Source organism: Cygnus olor, chromosome 5 (assembly GCF_009769625.2).
Source record: "Cygnus olor isolate bCygOlo1 chromosome 5, bCygOlo1.pri.v2, whole genome shotgun sequence".
Lineage (NCBI taxonomy): Eukaryota > Metazoa > Chordata > Aves > Anseriformes > Anatidae > Cygnus > Cygnus olor.
The window spans coordinates 8,685,620-8,699,485 of NC_049173.1; the positions used below are offsets into that span (position 1 = coordinate 8,685,620).

At 40.2% G+C, this 13,866-nt stretch overlaps 1 protein-coding gene across 1 annotated transcript in view; it reads left to right on the forward strand.

Annotated features, from left to right (window-relative positions):
• Window positions 1–13,866, forward strand: part of JAG2 (jagged canonical Notch ligand 2) — a 68,127-nt gene that overhangs the window by 13,342 nt on the left and 40,919 nt on the right. Inside the window, 1 exon segment of the mRNA XM_040558672.1 lies at window positions 10,970–11,024. Coding sequence (XP_040414606.1) covers window positions 10,970–11,024 — 55 coding nt within the window.

Consider the following 13,866-nt stretch of genomic DNA (forward strand, 5'->3'; position numbering starts at 1 on the left):
AGGATACCTGACTGCAATGTGTTGTGTTTGCGCACGTCTCTTTCTAAAAGGCTTTTTTCTCCATTCTCTAATTTCATCAATACTTCCTTCTGTTCTTTGCTATTGGATTAACTCAGTGAATTTCTGGAAACTCCCAGTGCTGGCTTTGGCTGTGGTACAGAGAGCTATATCTTAATAGCTGTGAAGTTTGAAAGTATTTAAAAAATACTTTCTTTTTTTTCTGCCAGGTCAAAGACTTATTTTTTGTCCATTAAATTCAGGTACTAGCGGAGAAATGTTTGCTGTAAACATTCTCTTTGGTGTGTAATTTCTGATTTAATCTGTTTCTAATCTCAATTTAAAATCACCACCTTGTGTTCTCCCTAAGTAGGATGGAAGGGAAGGCTATGACTTGAGGTTCTAGCAAGTTTTCTGGGTTGATGCCCAATGGAGCACATTTCATTTCTATTTTTTTCTGCACTAGAAGCATCAAAAAGACACGAAATCTGGGGAGTTTACACTGGGTTCTCATTTGAGTGGCAGGTGCCAATGCAAATTGTGCACTTGTGTTGGTTGACTTTTAATCAGATTCCCCAAAGGTTAAGTATGTGTAAGTGTGTTAAGTAAATTAACTAGCAGAGTGGCAGTAGTAAGGATGGCTAATGCTTCTGCTGAGCCCTGGTATGCAGTTACTGGTTGCGTTAGCTCCTTCGTGCTGTGCTCATCATTGTTTCAATAGATGATCAGAATTAAAGCTAAACAACAGTAGGATGGTTTTAATAATACATTGTTTTGAGGAGAATTTTACTTTGTACATGTGCTTCTCGGTAGTGGAGATTGTACTTCCACAGCTATTATTCACAAGCAAAGCATTGCAGTGCTCTGGCATCTATAGAAGAGATGGCAATTGGGAGAAACTGTCTTTTTTTTGAGACTTATTTTTTTCCCCATGCCCAAAGCTTTTTGTGGGACACTAGTCTTATGCCCAGTGGGTCTTAGGATCACCTTGGAGGTGATAATAGAGGAAAGCAAAAATCTGTTAGGCTTTTTGTTGCAGGTTGGAAAGCCTGTGGTGGGGCGGGCTTCCTTCATGTGGAAGAAAAGCAGTTTTACTGAGCTGTTGAATGGTGTTGAGTTCTGGAAGTCTCTGGAGGCTTTCTGTGGGTACTGATGAAAATATTCTTGTTCAAGGTATTTTTTCACTACTGGGCAGTGTGCAAAAGTTTAAATCAAATTGTGAAATAAGTTTTCTCTACAGGTAAGGCTCTGACAGGCCTGTGATGTCCTAATTCCTGCTCCCCCACCCTCCTGTTCTGCTTGATTTATGTGTTTCCCCAGGTCACTGAAGATTTTCTTATTTTTGGCTCAAATTCTGGCTCTAAAGTCCTAGCCTTTGGACTGAACTTATAGTGACTGTCTGCTGCTGCTGCGGCAGGTCCAGAGGGCCTTGCAGATGCATGTACTGTTTCCCCTTATGGGGAGTACACAGGGCAGCCATGCAGAGTATCTAGGAAACTCTTAGAAATCTAGGCAATTAATCTGGCTTGCTCTGAAGAGACTGGTCTTCTTGTAGTTTGTTCTTGAGTAATGACAGATTCCTTCAATTATTTGAAGGTAGGTTTTATCGGTAGTAGTGGAGCCTTGGAGGGAATCACCTCAAGTTAGGGAAACTTCTGCAGCAGGTCTCTGACTTTTTTCCTTTCCAGCTTTAAAGTTCTAATGCTTTTCTCTAGTTAGCTGGTATTTCCAGACAGTCACAGATATTCTTGCCTTCACAGCTCTCTTGCCAGTCACAATAACTTAATCTTCACCCTTTCTTTTGTGCCCTTAACTCAAATACAGGTGGTGGTTTTGAAAGCAGTGTTATTGCTTAGAGTGGTTGTTGAGTGACTGGTAGGCCCAGCTTGTAAAGGGTTAGGTGCTACTTGCTGCTTCTTCAATCTCTGTGAAGTTACTGTGGAGTTAGTAACTAGAAATGGCACAAGCCTTCGTCTATGTTACGTGGAAACCAGGAGGGATTGTTTTTGACTGTGGCAAATACAATACTTGAAGTTTGAAGATTGATTGCCTAATTATTGAAGTTATGCTTCTGCGTGAAGGTCTTTGTGTTTCTTACCGTGGCCTTCCCCCAGAAATATACTGGGTCTTCCGTAGTTAAAACAGGGTTTTTATCCCATATGTTGACAGTTTTATGTCAAAAATAGCTATGAAATCAGTAAGCTTAGTATTTCACTTGTGAATTGTCAGCTAGTTAATAAATAGGTGCTTGTTTTGTTTGTGCATTTCTCTTACCTTGCCTTGGATGACAGTATGTTCTGCTTTGTACCACCCAGGCTGGACTTAATCACTCTTAAAAGACTATCTAGATTACTTCCCCCTGCCCCCCCCCGAGAAGTTTCAGAGGCCGTTACTCCTCTAAATCTTTATTCCAGATATTACTATCTCCCTATTAGTAGCTGTAGCTCAGCTCATCATTTTTTCTGAATAACATTTTGGTGTATGTGTTGCAACATGTCACATGGCTTGTTATGGATGTGTTGTGTACATGGTTTGACTTTTGGAATAGTCCTAACATGATGTGGCGTTTCAGTATTGCAGAAAGGAGAATCTTGATTAGATTTCTCAATTACTACCTCTCAGATGTTATAGCTTTCAAAGAGAAGTTTTGAGGTGTAATTGTAAATCTAATTTAGAACTGTTTTCTGTTTTTTCCTGTCACTTTTTCCTCAACTATTCCTTGGTCATGATTTTGATTACCTTAGAATAGATACTGATGACTTCGGTAGGCCTGCAAGATTTTACAGTGTAAATGCTTCTTTAATAGTCTTTTGCTTTAATGTCAACCATCAAAAAAAGTGGAATACTTGCTTTGGAACAACACCTGTACTGGTTGAAACTAGATTTCAGGGAATATAAGCAAATATGTGTGGGAGATAAGGACAGGGCAAAGATACATAAAAAATTCTTTAAATTCTACTAAGCCTTTTTTTTTCCAAACAAGAATCTTCAACTAGTTGTGACTGGTCTCTCCTAAGTGCTTGTGGCAATCTCTCCTTGGACCCACAAAGCTTACACCTGCTGCATCCCCAGGCAACCTGTGTAACAGTTTGCCAGGCTTTGCATGAAGTGCCATCTTGTCTCATTTCTTTGTTTCTGAGCATGGCTAATGTTAGCTTAATTTGACCTGCAGTTCTTGTTGTTTTGTCATTGACAAGAAAACGGACAGTCTATTCCTAACCAAATCCTGGGCCTTTTGTAGCAGAAGTCTGCAGAGCTACATACTTAAGTCCTCTTTTCTTCCAGGCTGAGGAGTTCTGACTAACACTGTCATTGCTTGTATGGGAGTTACTGATCATTGACCTAAGATTAAATTGTTTTTTCTATGCTTCTTCTATGTTACTCTTGATGCATTTAGTTTTTATAAACAAATATTAAGGCTTATATACAGGAGGTATCTAGAGGTGACATAGGCAGAAGGCACTTGCAGTGAGATAGAAGTGTTTCAGCAAAACTAATCAGTGGGGTTGAATTGGCATTTAAAAATTAATGTGCATTTTTTCTGGAAAACCTTGGCAATACCAAGGTATTGCAGGACCACTTGTGCTTGAGTAGTTAAGCAAAAATAAATCAGCGAATACTTAATTCTGGAACTATAAGGGAAATAAATGGTTTGGAAGCTAATCATGTGGCATTTGTTCAAATTTAAGTGACTGCAAATGACTGCTTAGATTTCAGAGGTGGAACTTAATCTCTGCTGTACTCCAGGAGATTTGTGTATGGTGGATTCAGGGAATGAAGGATGGACTAGGGTGGAGATGAATAACAGATAACAACTCCTGTCTCTGGGTTTTATAGCTTCTATTCTGCAAGACTAACATTACTGCTATGCATGCAATGGTGAAAGGCGCTGGTTTAGAATAGGAATGGACTCTTCTAGAACCCCTACAGTGTCCTGTGAACATAAGAGTAGCTAGCAGCTTTTCTTCATACAAATCTTTGCAGGACTACTGGCTGGACAGATCTCCTGCAGCTTTTCTAAATAAGAAGCTAATGACTTGCTTCTGGCACTGTGAAAATTGTTAGTGAGGTGCATGCTTCCTACTTAGTGGAGGAGAAGGATGCTCTGTCTGCAGCAGTTCTCTGATGGAGGGTGCTACGGAAGTTCAGGGTTTAAGTTCAGTACTAAGGTGATGGGAACAAATACTGTGTCTGAGATTTGTCACAAAGTTAAATCAGCTGAGATGTGCTTTGAGTTTCTGTCTAAGGTACGAAGTTACCAGAACCTTGTAGGTTTTTCTGGTAGTTTTTCTGCACAGATGAACAGTTTGCTGTCCTGTGATATATCAAGGCTGCCTCTGAGGTTGTGTTCTGCCACTGCAGCAGGATCCAAGTACCTTCAAACCTTCACTTGAAGATCTTCCTATAGATGTATCATCTGGTAACATACGTCACGATCTGGTATTTTGATATACTTGGGAGAGAAGCACAATATTCTTCTGTTTCACAAAGCTCTGCATGCTGCCAAATAGATGTTATAATATCCCTTTGAATTCCTCCTTGAAGTTGTTTATATCTTTGCATTTATATAAATGCTTACAGCTGGTTGGTGGTAGGATTCTTCCACCCAGTTGCTGGGTAATTTTCTTCAGCTGAAGGTGGTGAGTCCCTACCTGGGTGTTAAGTATTAACTCTGAGACCATTTCTAACTTAGTCACCTGTTGTTTTTATTTGTGCTCCTTTTCCAATGAAATGTCTTAATAGTCTAGACATCTTGATTTCTCCCTGCCACCCCCATATGCGCGCACACATGTACACACCCCTCCAGTTTTGACTTTGCTTGGTTTGGGGGAGGAGAGGAATGAGGTGTTCAAGCACGTGTAGGTGGAGATGTCAGGCTGTTACCTATGGCAGAAAATACACCCCCTCTCTCCCTTCCCCACCTCCCCACATTTTGCAGACTTCCTAAAGGCTGTGAGGTGGGGCAACCCGTAAACTGCTCCCCTCAAAGAGCAGTAAGGCTCCAAAGCTTGTAAACATCATCCTGCTTTTGTGACTTGGCCAAGAGGAGTATAACTTCAGTAATTGCTCTCAAATAGAAAGCTTAAAGTTGCTCAACTGCTTTCTGTTCTGTGCTGCCAGTGTTTGCAGTACTCCAACCCAGCCTTCTGCAACGCTCCTGACAAAATGGGATTGTTTGGCCCTGGTTTCCAAAGGGAAGGCTTTTGTTTAGGACTCACCATGCCAATGGTACTTCTCAAATGAAAAATGAGGGTTTATAGGAGGGGTGCTTTTATAATTTCGTGCATTGGAATAGCCTTTGCTTGCAGCAGACAAGTTCTTACATGCAAGCGGGCCTGAAATTTCCTTGAAGTTCCAAAAAGCAGCCCCCTTCTGTGTTCCCCCTCCCTCCCCTGAGAAACACAACCTGGGTGAGTGAGGAACACCTGCTCCTTCTGTGTAGGGGTCTCCATTACGTCTTCATAATGTCAAGATCAACCTGCATGCTTGTTCTGTCTGTCTGCCCTTAAACCTGTGGCAGAGATACCAGCCTTGGACCTTCACTGAAGCTTTCTTCACTTCTTCCTTCCTCTGCAGTTCTGGCTTGTGCATGAGGAAGTTGTAAAGATTTGCAGAGCTCCTGGGGAAGGAAATGGAATATACGTGCCTTTAAGTCAGCTCTTTCCAGGCAAGCAGGCTGCTTGGAGGAGGGGGACAGACACTTGAAAGAGTGAGGGGGGGGGGGGGGGGGGGTGAAAGCCCTGGACCTGTCTTTGCCTCACTTTTCTAGGAGTTCTTTAAGAAAAGAATCTGGGAGTTGGCCATGCTGATTGGTGTTAGGGACTTGGTTGCAAGAAATACTGGTGATGATTTATTAATGGTCTAACTTTAACTTCTGGAGTGAGTGGTGATAGGAGGCTGTTGCTTGACCTATTTTTGCATCATTATCATTAAGTTGCTTGTTCTTGAGAGAGGTTTGAAAGGAAAAGGCCCTGACTGGTGATGAGATTCTGTGTTTACAGTGTAGCACTTGGTGGAACAGTGTGGTAATGTGGGCCCTGTGTTTAAGAGCCATGCTTTTTTCTAATCTGCAGCAGATTTCTAGTTTCTTCTGGGGTTTTTGCCTATCTGTAGAAACTCCAGTCAACATGCTTCTATTAGAAAATTTCGGGTGAAATTGAGGAATCTTTCTTAGAATAAATATTTTAATATACAACAGCTTGTTGTGGAAATCAATGCAGAAAATGTCAAATACTCATTTTCAGCTCAACCTTAACATTTTCTTAATGTTTTATGTGTTTTGGGGAGGTTTTGAGTTGGAGAACATAAATTCTGTACCTGACTGAAAGTGCAGTCAGAAGGCTGGTCATCCTTCCTGGGATTAAAAATCTGACAAGTCTGTTTTTCCAAACACACCTTTTGAATGTTGATTTGCAGAAGTCAAGGTAGTAGTAATAGTTCACGAAAAGGCACTGCCAAACCAATATTACAGGTCTTGTCCCCCCCTCCCAGAGAGGAGGTCGTTGGGATAGTAACGGGAGTGTTTTGTTTAGTGTAAGCAGTGGAATAATGCTTTGAAGTTGTTTTTTGTCAGCACTGGTCCTAGGAAAAACACAACTGAAGCAACATTGCTAAGATAGTTAAACAGGCTTAAGTTGTATCTTTCTCAACAGGTTAGCATATCTATTTAGTTACCTCCTGTGAAATGGTTATTCTGTAAAGCTGGGCTTTTCTGCAGAACTGTGCTGATGCTCTTCTCTGAGCGGTAGCCTCAGCATGTTGTGTTTTTTGGTAAGCACAGATACTGCCTTTAATTCAAGGAGGTGAACTGCTTTCATTGCAGTATGTGCTCACCCCTTGCCTTACCCACACCCCTCCAATCTCTGCCATGGCCACTTCTAAAATATCTTCTAAATATTTTGCTAGTACTAGTTGAAATGAACAAATACTACTTCATAAAGCTTTTTTCATCTGTAAGAACAGACTGGAATGTGCATGTCCTATTAGTGAGGTGCTAGTCATAAGCTTCAAGTCTGAGTAGCATGCAAGTTAGAAAAGAAGATGGTGTGGTGGTGTGTGTATATTGTAATACACCCATGAAATACTATAAAATACTCATGAGTTTGGGGTATTCTTAGGATACTCACTAGAAAACAACAGTTTTTTGCTAAATTTATGCAGGAATTCAACTCAAACACTTATAATTAGGTAAGTTCTCCACAGAGTCTACTTAATTTGTAAGCTAGCGTGTTCCTAATGGTACTCTAAAGAGCTGGATGATGTCAGGAATTCAGATTAAGTTTGGGTAGACCTTAGACTCTGGAGAAGAGCTAATTAATGCAAATTCTTTAACTGGTTTCTGGAAACAATTTTAAAAAAATGTTGGCTTGTACAAGTATCTTGTACTACAGGGAAGTTTTTTGCAGCTTGTGTTGACTGACCATCCGCTATGTAGAGATATGCCTAATGCAAGCCAATGGTAGAGCTTTTATAAACTGAGTATGTCTATTTAAGCTGAAAGTACTATTTGGCACTTATATCTATTAGTCTTATTCAGCCTGTAGCTCTTACTCTGGCTGTCAGGTAGGGTTACGGCATGGATGAGTATGTGGGTATTAGTTTTCAGTAATGGTTTTGATAGTTGAGCTGTAATTGGAAAGCTTTCAGTGCAGCACATAATGAACATAGTAACATAGATGCATCTTTGTATGCTTTTAGTGTTTTAAAATGAAGTGGAAAACTCAAAAGAATTAAAGCAGATCTAGTGTGAGACCGGATACTCTAGTGGGGAAGAGGTTTTTTGAACTGGAAGGTTAAGGATCTGTTTCCTGTGTTGAGGAGCCATAACTGGAACACAACCACCCATCACCTTACTGCAGAGGAGTTCTTTAAAGCTACTGCCTAGCAGGATGTGAGGAAGGAATCACAAGTTGGGCTGGTAATCTTACTATCTATTAGAGGGAGAGCAGCCCTTTAATCAGCTTCTTTTCTGGATGTGTTCTCAAGTCTGTGAGGTGCTTTTGGAGGGTGGCTGTGCAAGTGTCAAAGAAAGCAGGAGGTTGCACAGCTGAACTGTTGGAGCTGACATGACTTTTTCAAGTAAACTTACATTTGTGTATTGGTTCCATTTACTGTGACTTAACAACGTCTCTGGCTTGTAGGCACCCTTGTAAGACCTCTTAAAATGTTGCACTCCATGTGCTTGTCCGTGTGTAAATGGCCATCTGCCACCATTTTGAGCTGGTTAGCCCAGAGGTAGACATGGTGAAACCAGGGATATGGGGTGCCAGTAAGTGAAAGGGTTTAATGCTCTGGGTCTCTATTGCATATGTTCCCTTTAGGCTTCTTATAGATGGCTGTATAGCTCTTGATTGTCCTTAGTTGGGAGGGGAAAAGCAAATGATTGAATCTGGCCTGTTGGACCTGTGGCTTGCAGAGTGCTATCCATGTCCTGCCAGGCAGCAGCATGGGCTCTGGGGCTGGCTGTGTGGCCAGAAACCCCATTCTTCCACATCTTGGAAGAAGGGTTGTGTGCTAGTCATAACTCTTTGTAATAAGGTGTTACAGGAATGCTTTCAGCTCTAGAGTGTATGCTAGCTTGTTTGGTCAGATTTGTCACCAGAGCTATAGGGCTCCTTATTTTAAGCACCTTAAAATCAGTAGAATACCCCTTTATTCACACCTTCCAGTGTGTGCATGTTGAAACAGTGTGCTGCGTGCGGCTCCCTTTCCCACAAAAACTTCCTAGCATCCTAAGATCCAGATCTGCTTTCAAGTGGAACAATGGGAAGGCATAGCTGACCAAGACAGCATAGTGTGTTACTGCCTCTGCCTGTGTGGGCAGTTAGATGCAATGGCTGATTTGCAGTAGGAAAGACCAACCCTTATATAAAATGAGTAAGTGGACATCTGGAAGCACTTGAGCACTGTTTTGTACTTCTAATCAGTGGAGCACAGGAAAACTGAGGGGTAGGTTACAAGATCAGTTGTTAAAAGCAGGGGAGGTGGGTAAAGAACTTGGTATCATGCACCAATTCGCAGAATTCTGCCTAGGTTACACTTCTCATCTCATCCCTAAAATAAGCAGACTTGCAACTGCCAGAAGACATTAGGGCCACTACTGTATGGTACTTTCTGATACCATTCACTTTACATTTATTTCTCAGGTAACAGTTTAGAAGGGTGCCAAGTAGTGTTTTTTAAACTACAGTAGGATCCTGCTTCCTTGAATGTTCAGGTGGGGAGTTGGAGGAAATGCTGCACTACTGTTTGTTTTTTTAATAAATAGGGAATTGTGCTATGTTGTCATCCCTCAAAAGTAGTGTCTTCTTATCAACTGATCTTTATGCTTTGAGCTGGAACTGCCTTCTGGAAGAAGAAAAGTATACCTCTGTCCAGTATAGTCACTGCTGAGCTTCCTTGAGTGTAATATGACTACCACTAAAGTTTTATTTTCCTTGCATTCCAGTCACAGTAAATCACTTTTTCCTAATGTCTGAAGCTGAAAGGTTCAGAAGAAACTTTTTTCCGAAGGCATAGTTTGTGGTTTATGTGTTAATGCAACTAAGTGATAAAATAGGCACCCTATTAATGGTTTTACTGAGTAGACTGGTCCTTTGCTGTAGTCATGAAGGACGTCTAGCAAAGAGCTCTAATAATGGTGCTACATGGATTTTTTTTTGGTTGTAAAATAGGGAGATTTCAGTGTTATAATCAACCTTCCTTGGTGGGAAGCATGGGTGTGCAAAGCACTTAATGAACTATCGCAGTAAAAATGTTCATCTCTTGATGTAGGAGTCTGAAATAGCTATGAAATATAGATGAATTCTTGTGTTATCCTCTTCCTAAGAGGGTGTTCTTCATGCCTCAACTGAAAATCCCCAGGTTCATGTGAATTCATAGGTTGTTGTTAGCCTGTGAATTCAGCACATGTGAAGTTTTGGCTCTGCTGTATTTAATGAGTTTCAGTTTTTTGGTGTGGCTTGCCTCTAAGCACAAAGATGTATATAAGAGGGTTTTAGGATAGTGGTGCAATAACTGTTTTTGTTACTGGTTTTGAATGTATGTGAGAAACTTTATTTTAACTTGGATGAGTTGGAAACTATCAAAGTCAAGGTGTTTGACAGCTGCTTTTGTTAAACTTAAAACAGGTAAACATCACATCTATGCATAAAGTTGCATTTGCATTTTTCCCCTAAGTAACCTTAATATTTAAATGTCAACATCTATCCTACATATTTGGTCATAAAACCAAAGGAAACTACTGAAGCCTTGCTTTAGTGAGGTAAAGCTTGTGTTCTTTTGAAATAGTTTTCAAATTGTCTGAAATGATGCTTTTCATTTTTCCTCTGTGGAAAATCTACTACCAAACATGCTTTCTCTAAAAATCATGTTTCTGCTGTGTCTGTCAGGTCCATTCTTCACAGCTCCCCTTTCATGAGAAAGAAGTCTAAATTTTTAATGGATGGAGGGTGGATTTTTTTGTTTTTTGTTTTTTTTTCTAGAAAAAAACATATCTAAACTGGCTTGTTCTATAGACTTGTGTTTTGGGCACTTTCTAAAAAGATGACCCTGATTTTATTTTCTGTCTTCATTTGCTTGTCTTAAATATCGTATCTATTTCCCAAAGTTCAGGACCCTTCACTTTGTTCAAACCTTTTAGAGCTGCTTCTGAGAAGGATTTCTGTGGCTAAGAAAGCTGAGAAATAAATACAGTGGGAGGAGAAAAATAATAATTCAGTCCTTGGTGTGTGGGGGAAGATGTTGTTGTTTTGCTGTTAGCCTGCTTTGCCCCACAGTTTTTAATGCTGTTATATTTCATGCTTTTGAGAAGATGCCTTCAAGGGCTTTCACATGACAGTAAAGTGGTGAAAATTTAAACTGCTTTCAGTTGGCTTTCGTGTAGAAGCAATATCTGCTTATTCCAAATCACTGTTTGTCTGGCCTATAACAGTGCTTTTTATCTAACTGGTGTCTTTTTTTTTCTTTTCAGAGATCGTTCACGTTAATATTAGAAGCATGGGATTGGGATAATGATACAAAAGGTGGTGAGTATTTATGTAAAACTGTCAGGTTTCACTTATTTTGTGATGTATGTGCACAGATCTCAGGGGGAGAAGGGGACATGGTGTGCTGGTGCAATTAGCCATCTTTACAAAGCAATGGAAGGATGCAATCTAAGTGAAGGGTATGTACAAATCCCAGTAGGGAGGGGGATTGTATTAGGAACTGCAAAAAATTAGTAGTGGTAAGAAATAGAATGGACCATAGCAGGTGAAGATCTTAATATGTAATTTCTTTAGGAAAGTTTAAAAATTATGGAAAGCCCTTTTTTTCCCTTAAGGGAAGTGATCTGTGCTGTAGATCTTCACTTTAAATACTCTTTTGTTCACCCTTCGCTGCCTTTTGTGGTAACTTCCATGATCAGGCAAACATAAAGCACTCTTGCTGCCTGTAAATTAAAAAAGTTGGATGCCTTGGTATGATTCATTCTCCAGTTGTTTCTTTATTAATACTGAAAGTCACCTTGTTTCTGGTCTGTAAATACTAATCCTTGTTATCAGAGCATGGCTATTGATCTGAAGGAAAAGCAAGCTTAGTGTTTAAATATTTCAAAATAATTTGAAGGTGTTGGTTGCCATGTTGTTGCTGAAGAAGAGCTCTCTCTGATCCTTGGTAATGTTTTATGAACTTGTCTCAAAATAAAAAATGTGTAGCTGCAAGTGCTAAGTGAACATCAAACTTGTTGCTGATAATGGACTATTTAATCTTGGCTGGGACTGTTACAGAGAAAGATAAGCGTTCAGACATTGAGATAGTGAAGATTTGTGCCCCAGATTATCGTCATTTTCTAACTATTCGTTCTATCGTTCTATTCTCTGCTGCTTCACTGACCATCCTTATAAAGCAAGATGCATCAAGTGCACAAAAAAAGGCAAAGCTAAAATAATATTGAGGCTATGTTAGAGTTTGAAGGCCCTCTTGAAGATTGGGACCAGTCCCACTTGCATTTTCCTGGCAGACTTTCTTAACTTAGATTTTCCTAACATAGTCTGTGTCCAGTGATAAAGTAATTGAGTTTGTAATTTGTTCCTCAGTCCTCCCTCTGTTAAAATTAAGCAATTTTTGTTTTGTTCAACAGCTTCAATCTTTTCTAATAGGTATGTTTTCTTTAGATCTCTGGTAATTCATGTTGCTGCAACCCTTCAGTTGGTCCACAGCCTACTTGAATGGCAGTTTCCCAAACTGGACATGGTATTCAAATGAGATCTTGTGTGCTGAGCAGAGTAAGCCTGAATCTTGAATAAGTTTAGATATCCTACACAGCAACAGATTGGAATCATCTTATTTGAACTTTTTTTTGAAAAGTACTACATGAAGTTCCTTTGTTCAAATAGCTTCCAGCTTGGGAATAATTTACCTAGGGGCAGCTAGTACAGGGAATATTGAATATTCCTTCCCCCCCCCCTTGTTCTAGGTGGCTTATCAGTTCAGGAGATTGTGTAGAAAGGAGTGAGCATGAAGACCCTATCCTGCAAAGCATGAGATGTGTGCATTTAAAAGCTGATTTCTTTTCAATAACTTTAAAAAGTCAGAATACCATTCTTTGTTATGTTTGTCCTTGAATCTGCCGAATCCTCTTGCAAATCTGTAGCTTTCAAAGCCCAGTTTCTTTTAAAACTTTTAAAATATTCTTGATAAGGGGATATTTACTTTAGGCTTGTGTTGTTTTTCCTTTTTATGCCTTTCAGATTTCTTTACCATGCTTTAACAAAGCTGTGTATTTCCACTGATGTCAGTTTATTCCTGACCTTCAAAACAACCTAATGTATAATGTCTTTTGGAGTTCCAGTGGGCCATCTCCTTTAAAGAATGGTTTTAATGAACTACAGCAGTCCAAGTGCCTCAAATTACAGTCTAGGTCTCCTGAGAAACTGCCAATGAAAGGTGAAGTTCCCTTTTAATGTAGGCTGCCAGGGAGGTGCTGTTAACTTGCATTGCATCTGAAATAGAGAGGCTTGTCATGTGAGTTTTGTTATGCTTTTTTAGCCTATAATTTGACAGAGGACTAGCTAAACACATGTCTTGAGGTTAAATGTTTCAGTAGTCTGTTTACCAATCTCATGAAAGAGATCTGTTGGCTTTTTCTTTCTCTCTCCAAGAGCAGTCTTGGCAGGCGATGCTCCAGTAGGTTTTCCCCTGTGAATCTGACAAGATGCAGGGACTGCTCCTTGTTTTTCTGTATACTGCCAAACAGGACAGATCAGTAAGAATGCACATCTAAGGGATTAAAAAAGGGACACAACATCGCTTCCAGAGAAAAAAGGGACAATGTCTGCATCCTGGGGGGAGAGGGGAGGAATATCTGTGGAAAGCTGAACTCCCTGCCATGTACTGAACACTGAGTCAATCTCTGGCTCAGGTTTTATGTCTTCTGTTGCCAGTGTGAGAAAGCTTAAAGTTCCAGTCTCTCTATGAACTGATTAATGGTTCCAAAGTCAGGTTTTACTTCCCTTTAAGGGGATGGGTAAGGCTGAAAGTTGATTGCAAGTCCTCTGTTCCCATTTGGACTTCTGATAAGGTATTATTAAAAAGAAGGTTTTAGAACAGTTCTGTTTCCCTCTGTATATGTACCAGTATCCTGTATTCTTCCTTGCAAGCATTAAATGCAAGATAAGAGTGCTTATAGTAGATCTGTGAAGCACCCATCACAAGAACAAGTCTGTTAGGGTATATTTCTCCCCTGGTACTTACCTTAAAAGGGGCTTTTGAAAACACAGACTCCCAAACTTTTCCTGTGCTTCCTTCCTCCTCTGTGCAGCAGTATTGGCAGGACACCACCAAGCTATGGACTGGGAGTGAAGCTCGTGGCAGTGTAGTGTTTACCAC